This window comes from Cnephaeus nilssonii (assembly GCF_951640355.1).
Source record: "Cnephaeus nilssonii genome assembly, chromosome: 17".
NCBI classification, from domain to species: domain Eukaryota; kingdom Metazoa; phylum Chordata; class Mammalia; order Chiroptera; family Vespertilionidae; genus Cnephaeus; species Cnephaeus nilssonii.
Window position 1 is genome coordinate 26,588,580 of NC_137088.1, and position 27,998 is coordinate 26,616,577.

Consider the following 27,998-nt stretch of genomic DNA (forward strand, 5'->3'; position numbering starts at 1 on the left):
CTGCCCTGGAAGGGAGGGTTATTAACGCTGGAGCTAGGCCAGACCATCAGATATGGCCTGGAGATCCCCAACACCTGGGGGCCTTCTTGCAAGGCCCGCGAAAAGGACCGGAAGCATAATCTATGTTTGCGGGACAAAGACCACAGGGAGATATAAAGGAAAGCCCCATGCGTGTTCCTTCACTCAGATTTGGAAGGCTGTTCCCTGAGTCCGCTGGCGTATTAAACAGTGTCCCTCCTTTTTTTCTCAGAAGCGTCCTTGGTATTCTTTGGTCTTCTGCAACAGCAACAGAGTGGCAGTTAGAGGAACTATAACTCACATAGACAGAGGAGAGGACTTCACTCACTGTCTGTAAATCATGAGTTTCATCAGAAGTACCCCTAGACAATGCTCACATCTAAGTAAAGAAAGGCTGGGAGAAGAACAACTGGAAGTGATCAGTCAGAAATTTAATTAAAGGATGCTGGAATAGCTGGGTTAGTGTCCCCTCATCTGCCATTGGAAAGATAAACACATATGCATCTCTAAGGTTAGTACCCAAGTACAGCCCTCTATAATGGGAATTCTCATAAGCAAGGTACTAGAGTGGATATCTGGACTAGGGAAGTGTAACAGTGCTCCAGTAACTCACAGACACCAGGGCACTGGCTTTCCACACTAAGCGAATAGAAATTCTCACATATGCTAAGGAAATACACTCCAGCTACCATATCAAAACTATCCAATCTATACCTTCATTTACTATATGAGCAGCTGAGAATTACCCAACTTCTAAAGAATCCAACAGCATGAAAGAGAGAGGCCTTAAAATAAACAAGCAGAAGAATCAGTCCCTAAGGCAGTGATGGCGAACCTATGACACGCATGTCAGCACTGACACGTGTAGCCATTTCTGATGACACGCGGCCGCATGCTGAGGATGAAACATTTGCTGTTCCTGAGGATGAAACATTTGCGACTAGAGTCTTGGAGTTAGTTTTTTCCTCAAAGTGACACACTACCCGAGTTATGCTCAGTTTTTTGGCGAAGTTTGACACACCCAGCTCAAAAGGTTGCCCATCACTACCCTAAGGTAACAGCTACTAAAGGAAAGTGAAATAAAATTATTCCTTCCAAGTTTCTACCTAGGCCTCCAGCCTCCATCTGCAAAGAACAAGAGGTCAGATTGGGCACAGCAGCATCTTTCTCCTACAAGCCAGACCCATCCTTCCCAACAATCATATCAAAGAGCACTGATCTTGGCATCATCTAGTCTTGGGTGGGTGCCTTTTAGCATAAGAAAGTGGGGATCATTACCAATGGTCAGGAAATGGGACCACCTCAAGCTATGTTGTTTATCTTGACATGAGACAATTTATACATGATGATCCAAAGAGTTAAGTTGCAATGAACCTTATCAAAACATTTTTTAATGCCAAGCATCTGATGGAATGTATTTTTGATGATGCAGTCATTTATGAAGCACTGGCCTTTCATGATGGTAAATGACCCAGGTGAAATATAATTGAAAACTAAGTTTCCCATGAAAGTTACCGTATGAATTACAATATGACCCAGCAATTCCACTCCACGGTAAAAACGTTTGGGCAAAAGTAGGTTTATAGTTGTTCAAACAGAAGACTATATAATACAAGAATAAACTCGCCCTAGCTGGTTTGGCTCAGTGGATAGAGCGTCGGCCTATGGGACAGAAGGGTCCCCGGTTCAATTCCTCCGTTGCAGACTCCTCCTGGCCGGGCCCTGGTCAGGGCTCGTGTAGGAGGCAACCAATCAATGTGTTTCTCTCACATCGATGTTTCTGTCTTTCCCTCTCACTTCCACTCTCTCTAAAAAATCAATGGAAGAATATCCTCAGGTAAGGATTAAAAAAAATAAACTCTGTGTTTTGTGTACTTGCCACTGTAAACCTACATTTTCCCACACAAAAAGTTGTACAATAATATTCATAGCAGCACTATTCACAACAGCCAAAAGTGGAAACAATTGAAATGTCCATCAACAAACGAACAGATAAACAAAATGTGATCTAGCCACACAATGGAATATTACTCAGCCATAAAAGGAATGAAGTTCTGATACATTCTACATGAATGGACTTTGAAAACATTATGTTAAAAGAAGAAAGAAAAAAAAAACACCAAACCACCACTCGAAAAAGGCCACATATTATAGAATTCAAATTTTATGAAATATCCAGAATATGTAAATCCATAGTGACAGAAAGTAGATTAGTGGCTGCTAGTGGATGGGGATTGGAAGGTAAGGGTTTTTGGGGAGATGGAAATGTTCTGGAATATATGTATAGTGGTGATGGTCACACAACTTTGTGAATATACTAATATAAGCCACTAAATTATACATTGAAATATACGTATTTTTGAATTTTATGTAACAAATTTTATCTCAAAAAACCACATACAAAAAACACAACTGAAACCCACCAAACTAGAAACTTTTCCTCTGACTAGGTTCTAACAAAACTAGAGAGAGAGAGAGAGAGAGAGAGAGAGAGAGAGAGAGAGAGAGAGAGAGAGAGAGAGAGAGAGAGAAGGGCAGGGAAGCCCACTTGGGAAAATCATCATTAATACTGTGAATACAGTACCAGCTAAATTTAACCACTCCATGCATCAGGCCTCCATATAGTCTGGAACCCACTGATGATATCAATATAAGAATCATTAATGAGCCAGTAGTCATAACTATTGTTTAGGATTTGGACAAGACATTTGGTGCTAAAAGAAATGTGTTAATCTATAACCAAAGAGGTGGCACTTTTTATTTGTCCAACCTTAAATGACAAAATGAAATCTTTGCATTTAAGTGTATAGTTAGGAACACACACTTGTTTGAATAAGACTGACTACATAGTCAATCTCAAAAGGCCCTAACAGGCCACCTCCAGCACTGGCTCATTTAGAAGCATGTGGAGACTGGAAATACAGTACACTAGCAGGGCAGTAGCAGATGAGTTTCTGATTTATTCTATGACCCTTCTGTCCCTTTGGTGATAGCTCAGGTTCCAAGAAATAAGACCACAATGGATGAGTATGGGTGCCAGCCTGGTTAGAAGCCTCATGCTCCACATGAGCCATTATCTCTGGTAGCAGTCCTCTGGGAACACTTTCCAGGGTCCTAGCAAGGAGCATGACCAGTAGTGAGACCTCATTGCACTTAGGGAAACCCAAAGCATCCCACCAGATACTTGTAGTTCATTCATAGGCCTTCCAGTTCAGATGTAGTGGATAACTTAGATATTATTTTTACTCTAAGTAATGTTGCCTGGAAGCACAGCTGGCATGCCCTCTTTACCAAGTTTCCAGAATAACAGAGCTAGAAAGCTAACTTAATTTGTCTGCAGAGAAGAAAAGGTTTTTAACCCCTTCCTCACATCATGGTAGACAAGTCTCAGACCTATGACATCATCCTAATGAGCAGCATCTCGATACTTCAGAAACGTAGAATATCCTACAAGATTGTTTTCAATAGCAAGAAATTGAAAAAGCATTAATTTCGATAAGGGTGTTACTTATGTTTGCAGCTGTGTAGGAAGCCATCTTGTCCCTTGCCCAGAGATTTGAAAATATTCAGGATTTTCTGCTCTTTGATATACCTTTTCCTTTGGTACTGAACCACTGGTGAAGTAATGACTATTCTGATCAAGTATAACACAACAGTTCATGCCAAGATGAATTGGACCTTCACCATCTGTTCTGACAATTATGTGCTCATTCAGGCTTATGAAATTGAATGAGCACTGATGAAGGATAACAACCAGTGTGGCAAATTTGAACTCACAGACATCCCTCCTGCATCCTATAGGTTGCAAAATTGAAGTAACTTTTGATATTGATGTCAACAGTATCTCAAATGTGTTTGCTGTATATAGAGATTAAGAAAAGAGAAGATTAAAAGACTGATGTCATAGTGTTTGAGCATAGAAAACATTGAGTAAATGATCCAAGAGACTTAAATGTACAAAGCAGGAGATGAGAAGCACAGAGGCAAAATATCCCCTAAGGCCCTGGCCAGTGTTGCTCAGTGGTTAGAGGATTGGCCCACGCACCTCAGGTTTAATTTCTTACCAAGGGCAGGTACCTGGGTTTTGGGTTCACTCCCCCCCTCTCCCTCCCAACCCTGGTCTCTTTTACATCAATGTTTCTCTCTCTCTCTCTCTCTCTCTCTCTCTCTCTCTCTCTCTTTCTACCTCTTTCTCTCTCTCCCCACTCCCTTCCTCCCTCCCTCCTACGCTCTCTCTCTGAAAAATAATGGAAAAAATATTTGCAGTGTAAGTTACATCTGAGAGTTGTCATATCTCCAAAGGAAGAATGATGAGCATTTCATATGCCTGAACCCAACAGTCATTGGTTAAGGGCCATCTTGGGCATTGCAACATTCGGGGCAAAGGAGCTTCCAGTAGGCCAAGGGCAGTACAAAACAAAACAAACAAAGCCACAGGGCTGGCTATTGGAAGCAAAAGCCACTAAACCAGGATGTACATGGAAATAATAAAAAGGGATCCCAAAGAATCGGGGCAAAGTATCAATAATATCTAGTAAAGTAAATATTCTTGCTTCCTATTCATGATCATGAACTTCAAAGTGACCCCTGTATGGCAACCATTATATATTTCTTTCGCCTACTTATTCTCCCATGCTCTTGGATAACTATTTCACAAATTCTCCTCTTCAAACCTCCAACACCTTTTCCTCCATCTTCACTCTCAGCTGACTCTAGCTTCCTATTTCACTGAGAGAATAGGAGCTTACACTACCATATCTACTGCACACAAGCATCTGTGCCCATATACTGTGTCTTCCCTGCAGAGTCTGTAGAATGTTCACATTCCTATCTAAGGAGACTCCCATCTCTTGTGAATTAGATCCCTGCCCACTCTTGCCTACTCAACTTCATTCCAGCCTCTCTCCTGCACAATTTTTCCCCTCTCTCGATCACTGGCATCCTGGTTTGGTGGCTTTTGCTTCCAATAGCCCCTGTGGCTTTTTTTTTTTTTTTTTTTTTGTACTGCCCTCTCTCTTCTGGATTACTGGCATCCTGCATATACAAACATGCTATTTTTTTAAAGACTTCTCTTGATTCCATTTCCCCCTCTACTTAAAACATTTTTATTCCCTTTTGTGGAAAAACTTGAGTTTACACTCCCTGCTCCAGTTCCTCTCCTATTTTCTCTTAAACCCATTTCAATCAAGCTTTCATTCAGATCTTTCCACCAAAACTACTTTTTTCAAGGCCACTAATACTGTTATGGTATCAAACCATGATTTCCCCCTACTTCTATAGTCATTCCTTCTTTTACTTCATTGCAGCCTCTTCCTTGATTCTACATCTTCCTAACATTGAGGGGCCTAGGACTGTTTCTAGACCTCTTTCTTTATGCAGACTCATTGTCTAGATAAGCTCTATGCTTCATGGCTTTAAATACCATCTCTATGTCAATGACTCCTAAATGCACATGTCTAGTCCAGACCTCTGCCCTGAACCTCATAACTGTTTACTGCACAGATCCACTTGAATGTGTAAAAGGCATCTTGAAACTTAACATACCAAAATGGAGATCTGACATTTCCCCTCAAATCTGCTTCTCTATAGTCACCTCTATTTTATTTTATGGTAACTCCATCCTTCCAGTTACCAAGACAAAATGGAATACTAGTTGTCTCTTTTTCTTTCATCCCCCACATTTGATCAGTCAGTAAATCCTTCCAAATAAACCCAGATTATGACCACTTTGTACCACTACCATCCTGGTCTATGCCACTAATATTTTTCTACTGGACCAATGCAGTATAGTCCAAACTGGTCTCCTTGACTTTGTCCGTCAATCAAACACAACAAGCAAAGAGACTTTGTTTATAAAGACAACTCAGTCCCTTAAACCCTAATCTCTCCCCATTTCAACTCAAAGTAAAGGCCAAAGTCCTTATAATGGCCAACAGGCCACTGTTATCCTTGTTTCCACAACTCTGGTCACATTGGCTTGTATTCCTTCAACACACTGGGAACACTCCCCATTAAGAACCTTTGCACTTGCTGTCCCCCCTCTCCCTGGAATGTTCTCCCCCGATAATTGCATGGCTCATATCCTCATCTCCTTCAAGTCTTTGCTGAATGCCACCTTCTCAGTGAGGCCTTCCTGTCCCACTCGCCCAAACATTTCCTATTCTCCTTTATTTCTCTCCATAGTATATATCACATTCTCCTACACTGTAATATTTAGAAAGTGATTTTATTTATTGTTTGTATTCTTGAAATAGAAGGGGAATTCCAAGAAGGCAAGATTTTTTTGTTTGTTATATTCCCAATGATTGGAGTGGTGCCATGCACACATTAGACACCTAGCTGCAAAACACAGCTTTGGTTTTGTCAAGCTATCAAATGCTTTCAATATTTAATTCTAAATACTTTGTATTTCCAATATGATTTATTTTCGCAAATTCTAAAAATCAAATTTGCATAGATAAAAAAGAATAGTTAAAAAATTTGTAAAGTGTAAAGAATGATAACACAGCAAACACCAGTGTTCGCAGTACTCAGTTTAAGAAAATTACCGTATCTCTGAAGCCCTATGTGCCCCTCCTCTCAGAGTAACTACTGTCCTGATTATTAAATTTATCTTTCCTATGCCCTTAAACCAGGGGTCCTCAAACTTTTTAAACAGGGGGCCAGTTCACTGTCCCTCAGACCGTTGGAGGGCCGGACTATAGTTTAAAACAAACTATGAACAAATTCCTATGCACACTGCACATATCTTATTTTAAAGTAAAAAAACAAAACGGCAAAAACACCCGCATGTGGCCCGCGGGCCGTAGTTTGAGGACGCCTGTCTTAAACAATATACTGCTTATTTGTCCATTTTTTTAGATTCTGTGTTGTTGTATATATCTGCAGCTGAATCATTTTCATTGTATAGTATTCCATCATATAAATATACAATTTATTCATCCAGTCTGCTACTGATGAACACTGAGTCATTTCCTTTATTTCTGCTATTACAAACAGTGCAATGAACATTTTTGTAGATTACCTCTAGGAATAAAATTGCTGTGTCTTGGGGCATGTCTATTTTTCCATCTTAATCTTTAAAAGATCATATCAAATTGTTTTCCATAGTTAATTTGCATTCACACCAACTGTGGACATGAGTCCCTATTGCCCCATATCCTAGCCACTTGCTTGAAATTGTCAGATTTAAAAAAAAGGCAATATGGAGGCGTGAAATGGTATCTCATTGTTTCAATTTGCCTTTCACTAAATACTACAGTGCAATGACCTTGAGCATCTTCCAGTCTGTTAGCCATTTTTCTGTTGTGTTATTAGAGTTCTTTATACATTCTGTTTAGTAACCTTTTAACCATTATATGTATACTAGAGGCCCAGTGCACAAAATTTGTGTACTGGGGTGGGGGGGTCCCTCAGCCCAGCCTGCCCCCTCTCACAGTCCAGGAGCCCTCAGGGGATGTCCTACTGACGGCTTAGGCCTGCTTCCCATGGGGAGCGGGCCTAAGCCGCAGTCTGGCCTCCCTCTGTGGGAGGTGACCGGGCTGATCAGGGGAAGGCACCATCCCCATCACCCTGCTGCTGCTGCCACTGCCGGCCGCCGCAGCCGCCAAAGTGTTTTCATTAACATGGACTCCAGTCCCTTTACCACGAAAAAATGACAACTTTCTTTAGGCATTTTCAAGATGTGTCTTTCATAGGATATGACATTTCTTTATTTTTTTTTAAATCCTCACCTGAGGATATGTTTCCATCGATTTTTAAAGAGCATGGAAGAGAGAGCAAAAGACAGAGAGAAACATCAATGTGAGAGGGACACTTCAATTGGTTGCCTCCTGCATGAGCCCTGACCTGGGCTCCGGCCAGGGAGGGAGCCTACAACCTAGGTACATGCCCTTGATCAGAATCGAACCCGGACCCTGAGGTCGGCAGGCCAAGGCTCTATCCACTGACCAAACTGGCTAGGGCAGGATATGACATTTCTTAGCCCCTCCAGCAGTGGACCTTCGTTTTTTCCTCCAGGAGTGAGGTGAAAAAACCCTAGATCACCTTCTTGGATTCTTATTACCCAAGTTACCAAGAACACTGCAAGTGGTGGCGTACAGGGAGGTTAGCCAATGAGCGGTCAGAAAAGGTGTTTCCTCTGCAGCTTACGTGCAGAGGCCCCCCTGTGTGTGTCCGCTGGGGTGGGGGTGTGCTCCGAACCGTGCCGTGGCCGCTGGGAGCAAGCCCCCACCCCTGTGTGTCTGCTGGGGTGGGGGCGTGCTCCAAGCCACACCGGTTGTGACTATTAAGGCTTGGAGCCAGTAAAGGTGTCCTGGACAAATTTGCATATTACCTCTTTATATATATAGATATTGCAAACATTTCTTTTTAATTTCACTTTCTTGAAGAAATCTTTTGCTAAAAACTTATCAATCATTTTCTTTATGGTTGTGTTTTTTTCTTTTTAAAGAATTTATTCTCTACTCTAAAGTCAACAATCATCTCCTATATGTCTTCTGAATGGTTTTAGTTTTACCTTTGCCATGAATTCATCTGGAACTTTGTGAGGTAATGAAAAGGTCTAATTTCAATATTTTCATACATATAACAATTATACCTATGTAATTTATTGAAAAGTCCTCTCTACACACACTGTTTCTTTTTTTTAATTTAAATTCTTTATTGTTTGAAGTATTATATATGTCTCCTTTTTCCCTCATTGACCTCTCCCCAGCCGCTCCCAACCCCCAGCACTTGCCCTCACCCCCCGGCACTGTCTGTGTCCATTGGTTATGCTTATATGCATGCATACAAGACATTGGTTGATCTCTTACCCCTCTTCCCTCCCCTCCCCTGCCTTCCCTCTGAGGTTTGATGGTCTGTTCTATGTTCCTATGTCTCTGGATCTATTTTTGTTCATCAGTTTATGTTGTTCATATTCCACAAATGAGTGAGATCATACGATGTTTATCTTTCTCCGACTGGCTTATTTCGCTTAGCATAATGCTGTCCAGGTCCATTTGTCCTGTTGCAAATGGTAAGAGTTGTTTCTTTTTTACAGCAGCATAGTATTCCATTGTATACACACTGATTCTTGATGCCAGCATTGCCATATATCAAAATTCTATAAATATGTGGGTCGTTTTGGTGGACTTTCTGATTTTATTGGTCTATTTCTGTGCTAATATCAATGCCTTCTTAATTCAAATTTCCTACTTTTCATCTTCAGGAGTGTTTTTGCTATTCTTAGCCCTTTGCTCTTGCACATAAAATTTAGGAGTAATTTCTCAAATTAGAGAAAAAATTAAGATATTTTATTGCCATTGTACTGAATCTACATACATAAGTTGGAAAAAAAAGAATTTACTGCCGAAACTGGTTTGGCTCAGTGGATAGAGCATCGGCCTGTGGATTGAAAGGTCCCAGGTTCGATTCCGGTCAAGGGCATGTACCTTGGTTGCAGGCACATCCCCAGTAGGGGTTGTGCAAGAGGCAGCTGATCGATGTTTCTCTATCATTGATGTTTCTAACTCTCTATCCCTCTCTCTTCCTGTCTGTAAAAAAAAAAAAATCAATAAAATATATTTTTTTAAAAAAAGGCTTCATCTTGGATGAACCAGCAGATTTAAAAAAAAAAAAGAATTTACTATTGAATTTTTCTTTTCATAAACATTGTCATCTCTGTTTATTTCTTTTAAAAAGTCTAATAAACTTTTATGAAGGTCTTGCACAGATTTTATTAGATTAATATGTAGGCAATTTATACTTTTGATGCTTTGATTAATTATACCTTTTTTAAGATTACATTTTATCGGCTTGTTTGTTGATTTTTCCATACTGAACTTTGATAAACTCTCTATTGTCTGTAGATTATTGGCTTTTTAAATCCATGAATGAATTCGTTTCTAAACATGTATTTGATAGCTGTCTTTCTTCAGTTGATTTATAAACTTTTGGCATTTATATTCTGAATTTTTTTTTTTTAAGATTGACCAGAATTTTTTAAACTTCCTTTGTGGCCCAACATGTCTTCACTTTTCGTAAACTTTTGCATGTGTCCTGGAAGGAAATCTGTATTTTCTGTGGGATAGTTCTATCCATATTCTATGTAGGCATACCTCAGAGATATTGCAGATTTGGTTCCAGACCACTGCAATAAAAGTGAGTTTTAATCGTTTTGCTGGTGGAAGGTTTTTGTCTTCAATTTGTAAAAAACACAACACCTGTGAAGTGAAAAAATGTAAGTGCAATAGAACAAGGTATGCCTGTACTATTTACGCCATAACTTATTTCATTTATCAAGCACAATCCTGGTTACTTTAACATTCAACCTAATTCAGAATTAGGTATTTTTCAATTAGATAATTCTCCAACAATTCTAGGAGACACATATTACTGTATCCATTTTGCCAAAGGAGGACTCAATGCTCAAAAGGGTTAAATCACCGTCCAGATTTCCACAGCAAGTGGCCTAGTTGAAATTTGAACTTTGTTTTAGTTTGTTACAACACAAAACGTCTGGGCTAGAAACCTCACCTATTTTTTTTTTTTTATTCCACCTTCCCCTTCATCCTCCATTGTCTATTGGGACCAGGTGCCTTATACCTGAATTATAGCTCAAAACTCTCTTTTATCCATGACCTTTGCCACTATTTTTTTTTTTTTTACTCTAATCAGGAATATAGATGGTAGTGATAAATGCCACTGGTATATAGTTCTGTTGCAATGTTTAAGTCCTTTCACCTATTGTACTTCATTTAATTATCAGGATTACTCGGAACAGTAGGGTATTTATTACAGATTAGGAAACTAGCTCTCAGAGAGTTTATGTAATAACAACAGAGCACCTGGAAGAACGTCCCGTCTAATTAGCATATTATGCCTTTGTTATTATAGATATTTAAATTCCCAGTCAGTAACTGGCAGATCTAATTTTCTTGAAGCCAGGACTTTTTTTCTACCTCTGTTTATCAAAATACTAATTTCAGAGTAAAGTATTTCTTAAAACAATTTCTATTGTAAAACATCAGACTAGGGCCAGACTCAAGGTGGAAAACAGTACTGTCAGGATTGTCTTTCAGTTCCATTCCCTCACTTCAAAAAGAACTAAAGCCCGAAGTGGTGGTGTGATTTGCCAAGTGGAAGATCTGCCATTAGAATTCGAATCCCCCAGCTGGGGCCATTAAGCCTCCGAGAATATGGCCAATTATAAAGGAATAACACTTGTTTCTCGGTGGGGGGGAGGAAGTTAATGGTTATAGAACTAAAGTTGAGCGAAGGCCTCTGTATACCCCTCAGAGCTTCCAAGCCTCAGTGAATCCCCGAGGCACATAATTGGATCCTTGAACAGAGATTCCTTCTCAGAGTCGGAATCGTGACTAGGATCTCTTCCATTATCGGCAGCGAATTGGAAATTCCCCGAATGCAATGCCAGCTCCCGCCTGCAGAGTGTGTCATCACAGGAGAAGAAACCGGGGTGGCGGAGCATGGGGAACCCACCCAGGGCCAAAGGGAGGAAAGCACGAAGCACAGATTTGTTTCGACTGGAGGAGGAGGAGGCTAGTGGCGATACCTGTACTGGGCAATGGTCAGCGGGGCCTCGGGCTCGGCCCCAAAGCCGGGCAAGTGCTGGCTGAGGTAGGCCTCCAGGGGCCTGCAGTCGAACTTGTGCTGCGGCAGCACTTCGGCGGCATCTGGCTCTCGGGACGCTCGGTTCTCCATGACGGCCGCCATGAAACCCACAGGTACTTTCGCTGCCTCGAGAGGTGGCTTTATAGCCAAGTGGGCGTGGCCTGGGACGAGGCCCGCCTGCGCCGGGTCCGGCTCCAGCCAATCACACACGAGTTAGGCACAGTTGCTGAGCAACACTGGCCCGCTGAACCCTGGTGATGGCGGCTCTGCTTGGGAAATGGCCGGAGAACCTCTCTCGTGTTTGGATTTTAAATGCGCAGTCAGCCTCAGAATCGGAGACTTCAATTTTAAAGCCAACAAAGCCGCGTCAGTCGCTACCGGCAAATAAGAACGCAGAGGCCTCTGCCACCTCTAAGCCTGTTGCGGAAGACCTGAAGGGTCCGCTTCAGAAAAGGGTCCGTTTGGACCTGGAGCCCAGGAATAAACGTTCCTGGTGTTTCTCTGAGCCGCCCACTCGAAATGGCAGTATCGCCGGCCGCCCGCTCTGGGCGCTTAGGACCTCGGCCCTGCCGAGGCCTGGTCTCTTAGGACCCGGCAAAGGAGACAAGTTAGAAGGGGTGGGTGTGTTTTGTGTGTGTCTGTGTGTGTTTTTTCTGAGAGGGAGCGGTGACTGCAACCGGAAGTGGTACCGCGGGACGCCCGCGGGAGTGGCGGAGACGTGTCTTTCTGTGAGGCGCTGGGAGCACTTCCCCAGGGTTCTGGGCTAGGGGGGGCCGCTTGGTGCCTCTTTAGATTCTCCGTCCGGGCCCGCAACCCTGTCAGTGTGGGGCGGCGGCGACGGCGACGGCCGGGGCAGGGAGCGTTGGCGGCCGGAGTCCCAGCCATGGCCGAGTCTGTGGAGCGGCTGCGGCGGCGGGTGGAGGAGCTGGAGCGGGAACTGGCCCACGAAAGAAGTCGGCGGGCCCTGGGGGGCGGCGACGGAGGAGGCGGCCGCGCCCGCATCGAGAAGATGAGCCCGGAGGTGGTGGACTCCAACCCCTACAGGTGACCGCGGGTCGGAGGCGGGCGTGAGGGGCGAGGTCGCCTTCTCCGAGTGGCCAGGAGTGGGGCGCTCCCCCCCCCCCCCGGTCCTGCTCACGCGGCCTCCCACCTCCCTGGTCTTGTTTTGGGGTCCTGTTTCCAAACAGACAAGGCGAGACCTTAGTACAGGTCAAAGATGTTATTTCTCTTAAGACAAACTATCAAACAAAACCCACAAGTGAATCAGCCATATGGTACTGCTCCCCGTGCCTGCCCCGGACACGTGTCCAGTTTCCTATTAGTCGGTCCCATAAAACCCACAGGAACAACTTTGCAGAAGGTGACATCAGTATACAATCCGCTAAACGTAAACTTCGAGTCTCATAAAGACTTCTCAATTGGGGGGCGTGGTGGGCAGAGCTTGTTTAGCTCTGAAGCCATTGGGTTTTAGGAGACCTGCCCCCTCTTTCTTTCTCGAGTCCTAAGAAGGTTAGTTAATTCCGCAGGCCAAACACCGCGCAGTGGTTAGGGGAAGGACTGGAGCATCAGCCTCATTGGATTCCCCTCCCCACTCTTAGTAGCTGCATAGCCTTGGAGAGGGGAGAATAATGATATCTGTCTCTGTCAGAGTTGAGTACTGTGTATTGGAAATTTCAGTATATGTACAATTCTTAGACCAGCTTGTACATGCATGCGAAGCTTTGTACAAGACTTGATTGTTTAGGACCCACACTGACATTACCTGAGCCTTCACTACCTGCTGAGCACTTTTCATGCATGCGTTGTCACTCATGCATTTTCCTCCCCACCACAACCCTAGGAGATGGCTACTGTTATTTTACCTCCTTTTTATAGGTGAGAACATTGAGGCTTGGAGAGCTGCTGTGACTTGCCTCGGGGTCATGGAACTAGTGGTACATAAAAAGGCCTGGCCTGCTCAACGTGCACATGGAACTGTGCACGTTGAGCAGGCCAGAAATAAGCCACTAAGTAGTGTGGCTAAAAAATTGGATGGTTTTGAAAGTAGGTGAAAAGTTTTAAAGTAGGTGAAACAGGAAAGGTGTTATTGTTGCTCTTTTTCTTTAAGGAGGGTGCATGTATTTTAACTGTGTTGCCAAACAGGAAGAGTTTATGATCAACATTTTTAAGAGTTTGAGTAAGCATGAACTGACATCTCTAACCAGAACGAGTGGAAACTATTCCATTTGGCATCCTTAAACATTTTCTAATTTTACAAATGAAAATTTTGAAATTTTCCATACAAGACTGAAAAGCAAAGAGATGTAGAGGATATATTTAGATTCATCTTTCAGACATTATTTTAACATGAGACGGCCCGTTGATATTGTAATAATCTCAAACTTTCAGAACTCAAATCTAAACATTTAGTATTTTCTTATTTGCACCTTTTGTCTTTATTAACACGGCTGTGTAAGAAATGGCAGTTGTGCCCTAACCGGTTTGGCTCAGTGGCTAGAGCGTTGGCCTGCGGACTCGAGGGTCCCAGGTTCGATTCTGGTCAAGGGCATGTACCTTGGTTGCGGGCACATCCCCAGTAGGGGTTGTGCAAGAGGCAGCTGATCGATGTTTCTCATCGATGTTTCTAACTCTCTATCCCTCTCCCTTCCTCTCTGTAAAAAGTCAATAAAATAAAAAAAGAAAGAAATGGCAGTTGTCACCCAAAGCTCTTCTCTAGTACATGGGTGTTTGATAAATGTCAGCCTTAATTTTTTGAATTGTTTGTTTAGCAAATACTGTATTTAGTGAACACCTTTTCATCTCCAGCCTCCTGGATGATATTCTCTACCATTTATTGAATATCTCTTGTGCTTAGACACTGGGGATACAAAGTAGACATGGTCATTTCCCGATTACCAGGTGAGTGTGAGATATATAGAAAGGTAAACATAGGATTGCAATATGAGTAGGAGGAATTATAAAGTTCAGGGTTATCAAAAAATATAGGTGAAGGGTTTGTAAGTGCTCAGCTTCATTTTAATTGCATTAAGTGATACAAAAGAAATATAATAGAAAGCCTCTGACCCTCAAAGACCTTTTGCTTTAATTTGAGAAACTCATTGGTTGTGAAATGATCAAATAACACAAGTAACTAAAATTATGTGTTATAGAATATACTATATGGAGAAATTGAAAAGGAAGCATATGGAGAAAATTGAAAGGGGAGCAGAGGCTTTAAAGTTAGAAAACCTGGTTTCAAATGCTAGTTTAAAAAAATCAGCTCCGAATATTTATTTGCCATTTAGCTAATCTTGGCCAAGTTAACCTGAATCTTTTTTCTCATTTGTAAAAGGGGATTGCAATACATTTTTCTAGGGTTATATATGAAGATTAAAGACAGCATCAAGGTAAAGATGGCAGATTGATCACAGGCATTTATTATCCTTGTCTACCCAATCCCACCAAGATGACAGTAAAGGAATTTTATAAAAGAATAATCCCCATTGAAAAAACCAGAGGGTTTCTATTAATAATGAGGATGGTTAGGTTCCTGTACTTGAAGATTATAGTAACAAAGTTTTATTTATTTTATTTTATTTATTTATTTTTGTAAATGTTGGAGATTAAACCCTTATCGGAGATAACATTGTGTATAGTAACAAAGTTTTAGAAATAGAAAAATGATGGATGACTGATAACTGATTTAATGGATCTACAGAAGTTGATTCTCAAGCCTGCAATCCGGTTTACACCACAGAATTCCCCAAAGGCTCAGGATTGGACACAGGTACTAATTAGAAGGGTTTAAGGTAGGGCTAGAAAAGATATGATTGAAAATCTGTTGAAGAAACAGAGCCCAGGTTTCTTACTTCACTTTTTGTAGCTGAGCTAATGCTAATGCCTCTTCCCTACCAAAAGAGAAGACTAGAGATTTACTCATTGGAGGAAATAAAATGGAGGATTTCTATTAATTGAAGCAGGTCTTTATTTACATACTGAGTGTAATGACTCCCAGCCTTGCTCTTCTACTTACCACCCACAAACGAACAGCCATAAACACCTTTCAGGCTGGGAATTGAAAGATTTTTCTCCAGAGAAATTGATAGAACCAAGAAGAAAGACTGAAAGACAGTAATATTGTGGATTTCAGCTAAATAGCTCAACCAGATCACCTTATGGTGAAGCCCAAAGTCAAACAAGCATTGCCCACATCTTTATTAATTTCTGATTCTTAAATATGAGCAGAACAAAGGATGAGAGAAGCTCCTAACATAAACACACACACATACACACACACACACACACAACCCACACAAAACAAAATAACACATTCCCAACATTATCATTATCCCTAGATGAGTGATGGTGTGTTGTAAATGAAACAGAACAAGGTGCTAACAAACAAAAAAACACTATTCAGATGATTAAAAAGAATTCTTGAAAATGGAGAATAGTAAAAATGAAAATTCCAATAGAAAGATTGGAAAATAAAGTTGAAAAAAATACAGATAATAGAGTAGGAAACTAGAATGATGGAAAATAGAAGAAAGGAAATAAGAGTAGAGGACCAGTCCAAGTGGTCCAATTTGCAAATAATAGGAATTCCAGAAAGATAATCCAGGAAAAACAAACCAAACAAACTAGGAAATCATCAAATTCAAGGAAATTTCCCAGAACTGAAAAACAATTTGATAGTGTCCACTAAGTACTCAGCACAATGGATGAAAATAGATTCACACTAGGGCACATCATAAAATTCCAGAAGCTAGAAGACACTAAAGTCATATCTTAGAAACGTTGAGGGAAAATTATTTCCAATTTAAGAAATCTTGTTGCATGGGCTGGAAGTGTATTCAGGCATTAGTGTTCTTAAAGCTGCTCCATTGATTTAGTTTCATCTGGTAAAACTGAACTGATGAAAAGATTTCTCCTCTTTTAAAAGGTTAGTTATGATTGACTTTTGGCATCTATTTTCTGTGATGTATGTTTACCTATGTCACTAAGATTGTGTAACCTTTAAAACATTTTTTTTCTTTGTTTTAAGCCGCCTGATGGCATTGAAACGAATGGGAATTGTAAGCGACTATGAGGTATGATAAACCTTTCCAAGTTTTTGAAGATGATTTCAATAAATTAAAATAATTTTTGAGAAAGACTTATTAACCAAGACATATATAATTTTTCATTTTACAGAAAATCCGTACCTTTGCTGTAGCAATAGTAGGTGTTGGTGGAGTTGGTAGTGTGACTGCTGAAATGCTGACAAGATGTGGCATTGGTAAGGTAAAAACATTTCTCTTTGCCTATCACATGTAGAGAACTACTCACTTCTGGAGTAAATCAGGTACAAATTATAATCTCCGCCTCCCCCCCGCCCCCCCCTCCCGTCCATTACTGATGGTTTATTGATTTGTGGTGTATTTATTCAGATTTTTCTTTCTACCCGAGGGGTTTAAGACATAACCCCACCAAATTGGAAGCTGATATTATTGCTGATTAAAAACAAGGACTACCTAATTGTGTTCAGGAACATTTTTGTTTGGAGTAATATATAAACAATTTGGACTTAAGTGTTTGAAATTGAACTGGAGAATGCTCCAGATGTTTTTTAATTCATATACATATATATATGTTTATTTTTTCCTAAAATTGGTTTAGATTGTGGATAAGAAGGAGAAGTGACCTTATACTAGGTATCAGTCTACCAATCTTAGGCTTATAAAGCTTGAGTCCATGATGTTAAATATATAGTGGTTGAATACATAAGCTTTCTACAAATGTATACCCTTTAATTTGTCATTTTGATAAAGCATGCACTTTCCCATAAAATTTATCAATATTTTTTAATATGTTGGTTTACTCCATACACCAAATTTTTAAAGGAAAGTGGTTTCAAAGTTGGCACTCATTTATCAATATAGAAAAGACAACATCAAAATACTAAAAATGTTTATTATCATTTCAAAGTCTGTAAAGAGGCTTACAAAAACCAGCCAACAGTTGCTTATAGTTGACTGACCAAGGATGGTACAGATCATGAAGATCCATGGTTTTCAGGTTTGGGTGTGCATCAGAAGCCCTTGGAAGGCTTATTAAACCACAGATTGCCAGACCCTACCTTAGTGGTTTTGATCCTGTCGGTTTCAAGTGGATCTAAGAATTTAATTTTTAACAAGTTCGGTGATTCTGATGTTATTCCAGGAACGGCACTTAAAGAGGGTCCCTGAAGTAGTAGCATCAACATCATCCGGGAGCTTGTTAGAAATGAAGACTCCCGGGCCCACCCCAGACATGACTCAGAATCTGTATTTTAACAAGATTGCCAGATGTTTCATATGCATACTAAAGTTGGGGAAGTGCTTCCGTATTTCTAACTAGCTTTAGGTAATGCTGATATTTGATATTGCTAGCCCAGGCCACGTTATGAGTAGCGAGGATCTAGAACAGTGATTAGCAGACACTGCTGTAATTAGAATTACCTGAGAAGTTTAAAAAAATTCTGATGTCCACACTGCACCCCATAAAAAAAAGTTAATCAGAATCTCTGGGAATGGGACCCAGACATCTGTATTTTTTAAAAACTTCCTAAGTGATTCCAGTGTGCACTCAAGGTTATATGCTAAGGATCTACACATAGATAAATTTCAGAACTCTTTCTCCAATGTGTAAAACAGATAAAAAAAGAAGCTAATTCATGAAGTTAAGTAGGGAAGTGGAAGATTGGAGACCCAGAGACCACGTCTTATTCCTGAAAGTTTCCGGAATCCCCAGCACACCCTGGATTACCAGATCTCTATCAGCTGCTTTATTTTATAGATGAGGATACAGCCCTAAAAAGTGAAAGTGACTTATTATTCATGATTGGAGCTAATTAGTGGCAGAGTCACACCTCTTGTCCCTAAATTTAAGATTTCCTGCAACTTATTCATAAACCAGCTATGAGGCTGAAACTCAGACTTAATGCTTGGCCTGATCTAGTAAATATTGTTGAATGAGCTTAAATAAATCATATTTTGGAGACTCCAGGGTTAGAAAATTATCATAGGCGTCATGAGTGATATCTTTTCTAGCAAGATTTTAAGGGTTACTTACATGCTGTTTTTATGGGCCCGGTTAGTGTTTCTGTATTGAGAAGAAGAAAATATCATTTTTGTTTTTACTGTTAAATTTAGGATGCTGAGAATTGTATTACAAAGTCACAGAATTTTAGACCAAGGAAGGGAACTTGGAAATCCTTGGTTCCACCCTGTTCTGATAAGAAATGGAATCTTTTGGCCATTTTAAAGTGTGTGTGTGTGTGTGTGTGTGTGTGTGTGTGTGTGTGTAACACTGTCATTTCTAAATATATAGCAGGAAACAATAATTAAGTGGTTGGTTAGTAATTCTATTTGGAATAATGCTTTAGCCATGGCATGGTTGTATATGTAAGTGTCATATTCACAAAAGGAGTCATGCTTTACTATAGTTTTAAGTTATGGCATTTGTATTTTTCTTATTGAAAAAATTTATCTAATGGGTTCTTGGCTTTTAGCAAAAATAGGAATGAAATGAAATGAACATTAATTTCTTAGCAAATAATTTAGAGAGTCAGTACAGCATTGTGGTTAGGGTACAGATGCTTCGCTGAGAATGTTTGAATTCAAATCCCTTTTCTGTTGCAAATTAGCTCAGTGGCTTTTGAGCAGGTGACCTAGTTCTTTCTAAAATGAGGATAATCGTATCTACATACCTCATATGGGCATTGAATGAGTTAATATATGGCACCTAGAGTTTCAGAGTTTATTATTACTGCCAAACTGTTAAACCTATCAAATGTAAAATCCACCAGTTCATTCTTTCTTATGTTTTTCATCAGAATATCACTATTTTCATTTTAGTTACTACTCTTTGACTATGACAAGGTGGAACTGGCCAATATGAATAGACTTTTCTTCCAACCTCATCAAGCAGGATTAAGTAAAGTTCAAGCAGCAGAACATACTTTGAGGTAAGTGGAATAGCAATTAAAGACTCTATTTAGTGAAATCTTTGTGTATTTGGTATGAGTTAATATAATGCATAAATGGACCTGAATTTTTCTCTGCAGGAATGAAGCTTTCACTTCTGCAAAGAATTCTCTTACCTCTTGGATCTGGGTTGGCAACCTTTTCCTTTATAGGACTAGATAGTAAATACTTTAGGCTTTGAGGGCCATATGGTTTCTGTCAAAACTGCTCAACTATGCACTTATAGTGTAATAGCATCTGTAGGCAATATAAAAATGAATGAACATGGCTCTGCTCCAATAAAACTTTATGGCTCTGAAATTAAAATTTTATATATTTTTTACATGTCATGAAATGATTGTTGTTCTTTTAACTTTCTTTTTTGCACCCATTTAAAAATGTAAAAGCCATTATTAGCTTGCAGACCTTACAAAAATAGGTGGCAGGTCAATTTTGATGGAAAGGCCATAAGTGGCCAAGCCTTGCTCTAGGAATTTTCTTTGTGAGCCCAAACATACCGCACTGAATTGAATAAGGAACAAAGGAGCTCTTCTGTCAGGCTGAAATGTAGCTAACAGAGGGGATAAGACTTAATTTCCAGTTCACAGGCTGTGGGAGCATTTTTGTAAGCCTTCTGATAATCTACACATTATAAACCTAGTCCTTGAATGTAGTCCTTGATGTGGGACAAAAGAGGTAGAAGAGGACAGGCTTTTCTTTGAATAGCTTAAATTCCATTTCTCTGATCTCTGTTAAATGATCTTTAGTACTTTTTCTTGCTTTCTCTTACTATTCCTACTATAATAATTTCTTTTTCCCCTTTTAGGAACATTAATCCTGATGTTCTTTTTGAAGTACACAACTATAATATAACCACAGTAGAAAACTTTCAACATTTCATGGATAGAATAAGGTAAAATTTTATTTATGAATATTTTGCACATGTCCAGCTCAGTTAAACAAGTATTATAGAAAATGTGCTGATGATTAATTCAGTGCATTGGTAAAAAGAAACATAGTTTTGTTTTTAGAATAGTTAATTTTTGTGTAATTTTTACATACTGGGAGCTCAGTAAAAAGTATATATTGTCCAAAATACAATGGTAACAACAAAAGAAAAACTAACCAAAAACCCCTATTATTATAATAGTGTAACAAGGAATCCTCAATTATACATTTTGTGTTCCAGAATATATTTCTGTCTGAAAGTGGTTTTCTGCAGAGACTCTTGTGACACCATTAAAATAATGAATTGTATTCAATTAACTCATTACATTTGAATAAAAGTCTGAAAGCTAATAGGTAAATGGTAACTTTTGTAAACAGACTTTATACTTGCATCCTTGTAGATCTTGTGTAAAAAGTACTATAGTATCATTGATGTTATATTCCTAATAATTACTCAATACTCTATATATACTGGATCTTTAATATTAAATACTTAGTATATTATAATTATACTTAAACATTTACTGAAATAGTAAATGTGTGACTGAACAAAAATAAAGTCTAATTAGAATGTATTTTGTGTCCTGATTTTTTCAAATAACATTTATTTCCTTTGCCTAGTAATGGTGGATTAGAAGATGGAAAACCTGTTGACCTAGTTCTTAGCTGTGTGGATAATTTTGAAGCTCGAATGACAATAAATACAGTGAGTATTCCTACTGTGTAAAATGTTACACTCATGGACTTATCCATTCTGTATCTTCTATCAGTATATATTTCCCATCCTAAAAATAGTTCTGCATCTAAACCCTTTTATAATGTGTTTTACTTGTTTTTAATGTTCCCTTAGCCTACTTTTGAAATGTTTTCTAATGGCTTTGGAACCTGCTTAGCCTTGCTATTGTGGCATAGGTTTCAGTATCCTACTCTCTGATGCCAATAGAGGAAACTATAAAATAGCATATAGTAGTGATGTACAATTTTTAAAATAAATGAATAACTTATAATACTCTTGGTCAGCTTTGGTTTTAACTTTTGTTACTTTACTTTTCAGTAAAGATATAAATATATATAAATTGCCTTTAAACATGGTTTCTGAAAAATAAAACTGAATTCTTTTCTTTGTGTTTTCAGCTTTTCAAATGAAGTTTTGCATTTTTGTTGCTGAAATAATTTTAGAAAAATCAAGTTTTACATTAATGTGATAAGAAATCCAATAGACTTAATTTAATTAGATATTTATTGACTACTTACCTGTCAGTTTATTTTATTTTTATTTATTTATTATTTTTAAAAATTTTAATTCTTTATTGTTGAAAATATTACATATGTTTCCTCCGCCCCCCCATTGACCTCTCCCCAGACCTGTCAGTTTATTTTAAACAGAGTGTGATAATTGCCAAGGAATTCCATTATTTACAACTTTTAATTTTTTATTCTGAAAATTAATTTTAAAAAATTCATGGTAATCCATTTAGTTAAATGCCACTTTTTTCATGAAAAGAAATTACGGTAACTTACAGCTTGCTCTTTTATGTTCTTTCTTTTATTTTTATCTACTTCTACCAAGGCTTGTAATGAACTTGGACAAACATGGATGGAGTCTGGAGTCAGTGAAAATGCAGTTTCGGGGCACATACAGCTTATAATTCCTGGAGAATCTGCTTGTTTTGCGGTATGTATAATTAATTTCGGGTTATTTTTCACTAAATACAAGAGTTCCTAGGGGCATTGAATATGTATTACAGTTCAAAGAAAAACAGACTTTGAATATGATTAACTGCTACTTGGAACACATACTTTTTCCCTTTCTTTGAAATATATTTTCTTTTATTCTTTCTCATGTAGTGTGCCCCGCCACTTGTAGTTGCTGCAAATATTGATGAAAAGACTCTGAAACGAGAGGGTGTTTGTGCAGCCAGTCTTCCCACCACTATGGGCGTGGTTGCTGGGATCTTGGTACAAAATGTGTTAAAGTGAGTGAAGGTTAATTTTTCTGAATAGTCTTGTTTGTTTTGATTAAAAAAAAAAAGATACTTCATGAAGTATTTTAAATATAGGAACTACCAGCAAAGTATTTAATTTAGTTTTTAAAATTTAGTCTTAAATATACATATGTTTTTTATTTTATATACTATGTATAATATCATATATTTTTTATTTGTATGTAATATACCTTACTAACATAACTTAAATGGATAGGTATTGCATGTTTTAAAAATTCTTGCGGCCCTGGTCAGTGTGGCTTAGTTGGTTGGGTGTTGTCCTGTGCACCAAGAGGTCACCGATTCCATTCCTGGTCAGGGCACATACCCTATTGCAGGCTTGATAGCATGCAGGAGGCAGCCAATCAATGCTTCTCTCTCATCAATGTTGTTTTTTTTTCCCTCTCTCTCCCTTCCTCTTTCTCTCTAAAGTCATAAAAACGTATTTAAAAAAAATTATTACAACACACCAGTTGAAAATCATTGACTTAGACTATAACTAAAAAGGACAAAGGTTTCTTTACAGCCAAAATTAATGTCAAAGAGTTTTTGAATCAATTCACGCTTAATTAAAAGTACAACTCCTTTAGGTGTTCCCTCTCTCAGGCCATTTTTTGTTGCAACTCTAATAAGCTTAGTTATGTTTCCTAAGCCTCCAATATAAGAACAAACTGCAACATGCTATAGGGAGGCACTCTGATATCAGAAGTGTCCACTACCAGCAAAGATATTGTAAAAAGCATACATAAGAACTCTTAAGGCAAATGTCTAGAGCTATTTCATAGCTTGTGCAAACTATCTAAACATTTCATAGAATAATATGAAAAGGGGGAAATCATGGCTATAAATTACTCTCTACGTGTTATATTTATAGTATAAGCCCTCTATTGATGCACACTTAGGCTGCTTACCGATTTTAAGTTATTAATAATGCTGCAAACAATAACTTTTTCTATATCTTTGTATATTAGATTTTTGTACAGTTTTAATTTTTAGGAGTGGAGTTTCTGGGCTTATGCAAAATTTTTTGACATATTACTAAATTTTTCTTTCAAAGGGATTGTACATTTCCATCACAGTGTAGGAGTACCTAGTCTACCCACACTTTTGATATTATTTGATATTGTAAAACTCTTTAATCTTGGTGAATCTAATAGGTGAAGAATGGGTATCTCTTTCAATTTTGTTATTTGTGATAATTTGAGCACTTGTACTTTTGTGTGAATTATTTGCTCATATTCTCTGCTCAAATTTTTTTTTTTGTTTTTCCTTGATGTATATTAAGAACATACATTTATACTCTGGCTGAGTAGCTCAATTGGTTAGTGTGACGTCCTGATATACCAAGGTTGCAGGTTCGATCCCCTGTTAGGGTACATATAAGAAACAACCAATGAATGCATAAATATGTGGAACCACAAATCGATGTTTCTTTTTCTCTTCCTTCCTTTCTCTAAAAATCAGTCAATAAATAAAATTTAAAAAACAAGAATCAACCAATGAAACAAAGACTGATGTTTCTCTTTCTTTAAAAACAATAGAAAAGAACATAAATTTGCAAATATTTTTCCTTTTGTTGTTTATCTTATATACATGATTTTCTAAAAAGAATCAGATTTGACCAGCAGGGAGCACAGAAAGCTTTGTGGCATACTGGAAATGTTCTATAATTTTGATCTGGTAGTGATTACATGGGTGAATACATTTGTAAAATTGTATTGAACTATACATTTAAGATTGTAAACTTTATAGTAAGTTTTATATAAAAATATTTTAAATTGGTTAGATTTAGTATTATATCTCAGGAATTTTTAATATATCATTCTTCTACATTTTAATCTCTCTAAAATCAGCATGCTTTTTAAAATTGTTGACATAATCACAGTTTAATTGGCAGCATTTTATCTTTATTAGAGGTTCAAAAAAGAGTTCTATGGCTGATGAAAGAGTTTTCTTTCCTGCTTTCATTCAACAAATATCTTTTATGAGCCAGGCCCTGTAAACAAGAGAATAAATTTGTCTTCTTTGTTTCTTGTTACAGAATGGGGGAAAAAGGAGGACATATGTGATACTTTCAACAATAAAGATTTAATTTTTAAAAAATCTGATTTAAAAATACTTTTATCCTTTTATTTAAGTCTACTTTGATTTGTTTTTCTAGGTTTCTGTTAAAATTTGGTACTGTTAGTTTTTACCTCGGATACAATGCAATGCAGGATTTTTTTCCTACTATGTCCATGAAGCCAAATCCTCAGTGCGATGACAGAAATTGCAGGAAACAGCAGGAAGAATATAAGGTATATGCCAGTCTGTCAGAAAGTGTGAGAGAACATGTTGCATAGGATAATAGCTTAAAAAAAGAAAAAAAAAATTATTTAGATTTGGAATTTAAGATAATTGGATTCTGGGTCCTTAAACTTTTAATTTATTCACCATGCCTCCAAATGAAAATTGTGATCAAAGTCCTTTTTTGCTTTTGGTAGGACAAAAAGCCTGCCTGAATTATTGATTAATGCTTGGGGGAACTGAGAATGAATAAAAATACTTTGATACTGTTTGATTTCTACAGAAAAAGGTAGCAGCACTGCCCAAAAAGGAGGTTGTTCAAGAAGAGGAAGAGATACTACATGAAGACAATGAGTGGGGTAGGAATCTTTTCATAAATGGAAATGGCAGCATACGACATATCTTTTATGGAAGGGAATCTCTATACAAGTTTTGAGTTGTTATTGTTTAAGTTTCTCAAAAACTGTAATAAGGTCAAATTTAACTCTACAGGTATTGAGTTGGTTTCTGAAGTTTCAGAAGAGGAACTGAAAAATTCTTCAGGTCCAGTTCCTGACTTACCTGAAGGAATAACAGTGGCCTATACAGTTCCCCAAAAGGTACATCTAAAATATGATTTACCATAAGTAAATAACATGAAAAAAGTGTTTATCTTTCATCTTCATCCTTTATAATGCCAACACAGTACTTCCTGTATTAGATATTTTACTATAGGCATTAAGATGTCTGAAAGAGAGGTATCCAATGCTAATATGGACATGTGCACAGCACAATTTAACTGTTTGAAAACAAATATAAAATAGTTTTATTCACTTATTAATGGATCAAGTCAAATAGATTTGATTAAATGAAAATATCATATTTCTAATTTGGTAGTTTTAGCCAAATACCATTTAAAAGTACCACTTTAGTAGATATTGCAGGAATATTGAAATTACTGCCTTGTAAATCAGAAGACGGGTGGGGAAAGTAAAGAACTTTGTCTCTCCTAAAAATTAGAAGGCATATGTACTAAAGAAAGTTTACTTTGTAAACTTGTAGAACATGGTTAAAGCTTACTGATTATTCTAAGCATAAAAAATTTTATGTGGTTATTTTTTCACTATGTTTCCCTCATTTGTTGATAGCAAGCAGATTCTGTTCCCGATGTAACAGTGGAAGATTCTGGTGAAAGCTTGGAAGATCTCATGGCCAAGATGAAGAATATGTAGATAATGGACTGGACTATATTTTATTTTCTGTGTTTAAACCTATTCCTTTGCAATTAAAAAAAGTCATTTTAAAACTGACAAAACTTAGGGAACATCAATTGATGTGTATTCTTTGCTAAATTGTTATACTTTCTGAAAATACTATTACTGTTGCTTGTTGTTACCTCACAGCCTCAACTAAATCAATAACTCTCCTAAAACTCATGTTTCATTCTAGTAAGAAAATTTCAAAGGATTATTTTAGGCAGTTATAAGTTTTATTGAAAACTTAGCCATTGAAATGTTTTGGCCTTTTGTGAGGGATGGAAGAAAGGACCAATTTGATGTTGTACACATTCCTTTTCTTTCCAGTAATCCTTCGTGGTTTGGGCCATGGGCAATAAAGCAGTATGTGGTCCTGAAATATAGGGAAAGAGCAAGAGGTACAACCTATTGATTTGAGCTGGCAGGCCATGTACTCATTGTTTTGGAATTGTTCTCTATAAGAGAACTGCCCACTACTACTAACTTGGCCAGCAATGAATTTAAAATAGTTAACCCATAAAATAATATCGTTCTCTCAAATGTTTCCTGATTACAAATTTAAATGTAGTCAATGGAAAAGTTGTAAACTTGTGGATTATATATTCAAAATCAGGCAACTAAAAGGAAGTTTTTTTAATGGGTAGACAGATAAAGGTACTTTGAAGAAGTACAAATTATATTTCTGCACTGACCAAGGAAAAGAAATTATTGCATCTGTGGACACATACCTGGAATCACTGTACTTTATTGAGGAGTAATGGATAAATTTAGACTAAGATCATCTAGATTATACCCATGATATGGGTTACCTTATAAATACTTTATTTCACTTAAATTTTGTAGTTTTTAGGTAATTAAATATTGGAAAGGGTTTGTCCTGGATAGGGCATTAAAGAGGCCTAAAGTGCCTCTGAAATGACTGATATATTTATTTACTGGAAGAGTATCATTTTCCCAGATCATGACCTCTAAATCATAAATTGATACAACTGTTTTTTTTCCTAGAGTTGTATACAAATAATGAAGGCTTAGAGAGCCTTGGTTGAAGTAAAATTCCAACGGTTTGGAGACCAATAAAAAAACATGCATGTGTAACCATTATTTGAGTGAGTGCCCATATCACTCATGTTCCCAATGTCATGAGGAGGAAGATCTGTAGGCAGTTATTGCTAATCTCTTATTTTGATGATTTTTTTGCTTTGAAGATAGGCATGTCTAAATTGTATTTGTAGGCTGACAATGTTTGTAAAAATTAAAAAGTGCATTCCCCGCTTGTAAAATAAAGTCCTAAAAACTTATTTCAGAAAGCCCCACAGATCAGAAATATGTTCAATATATTAGTTTTGAGATTTTAGGACTATATTGTGATTCTTATGTTTAAAGTAATGTCAGGAAGGTAGAGGGATAGTTTTTCTAGCCTTGAAACTTAAGTTGCCTTGCTAGGTCATTTGTTACATTTTAAAAATTTAGTGTATTCCTCTATAAAATAACTTTTCTAGTTACTAGAGATGTTTGAATTAAAAAAAAAAAAATCCAGTCTTCCTAAATCCCATTCCTTTTTTAAACTCTGGTACACTAATTTGGTTAGGTTTTACTTATAAAGTCTTAATAGTTAGAACTCACCATTTTTTAAAGACCTTTTTTCTGCTCTTAACTTGGCACTGCACAGTACTGATGTCTTATATCACCAAATCATGTCTAAGTTGTTTAACTTTTTGGTATTATATCTTCCATTAAAAATTGTTATTGGATTGCCCTAGCCGGTTTGGCTCAGTGGATAGAGCGTCGGCCTATTGACTGAAGGGTACTTGGTTCGATTCTGATCAAGGGCACATGCCTGGGTTGCGGGCTTGATCCCCAGTGTGAGGTGTGCAGGAGGCAGCCAATTGAGTTTCTCACATCATTGATGTTTCTATCTCTCTCTCCCTCTCTGAAATTTAAAAAAAAAA

General features: G+C 37.9%; 2 protein-coding genes across 2 annotated transcripts in view; one reads left to right on the plus strand and one right to left on the minus strand.

The window, feature by feature from the left end:
- The window catches only part of ACAD11 (acyl-CoA dehydrogenase family member 11), a 72,469-nt gene extending 60,691 nt beyond the window's left edge, over positions 1-11,778 (minus strand). Inside the window, exon 1 of the mRNA XM_079795353.1 lies at positions 11,573-11,778. Coding sequence (XP_079651479.1) covers positions 11,573-11,733 — 161 coding nt within the window. The 5' untranslated portion in view covers positions 11,734-11,778. The remainder of the gene's footprint in view (positions 1-11,572) is intronic.
- Positions 11,779-11,908: 130 nt separating this feature from the next.
- UBA5 (ubiquitin like modifier activating enzyme 5) lies at positions 11,909-27,808 on the plus strand. Its single transcript, XM_079795355.1, has 12 exons — positions 11,909-12,675; positions 16,655-16,700; positions 16,804-16,893; positions 19,488-19,597; positions 20,422-20,508; positions 21,165-21,249; positions 22,114-22,218; positions 22,392-22,519; positions 24,690-24,825; positions 25,098-25,173; positions 25,307-25,413; positions 25,942-27,808. Exons 1-12 carry the CDS (start codon positions 12,515-12,517, stop codon positions 26,023-26,025), a joined length of 1,215 nt encoding a protein of 404 aa, XP_079651481.1. The 5' UTR covers positions 11,909-12,514; the 3' UTR covers positions 26,026-27,808.
- The last annotated feature ends 190 nt before the right edge of the window (positions 27,809-27,998 follow it).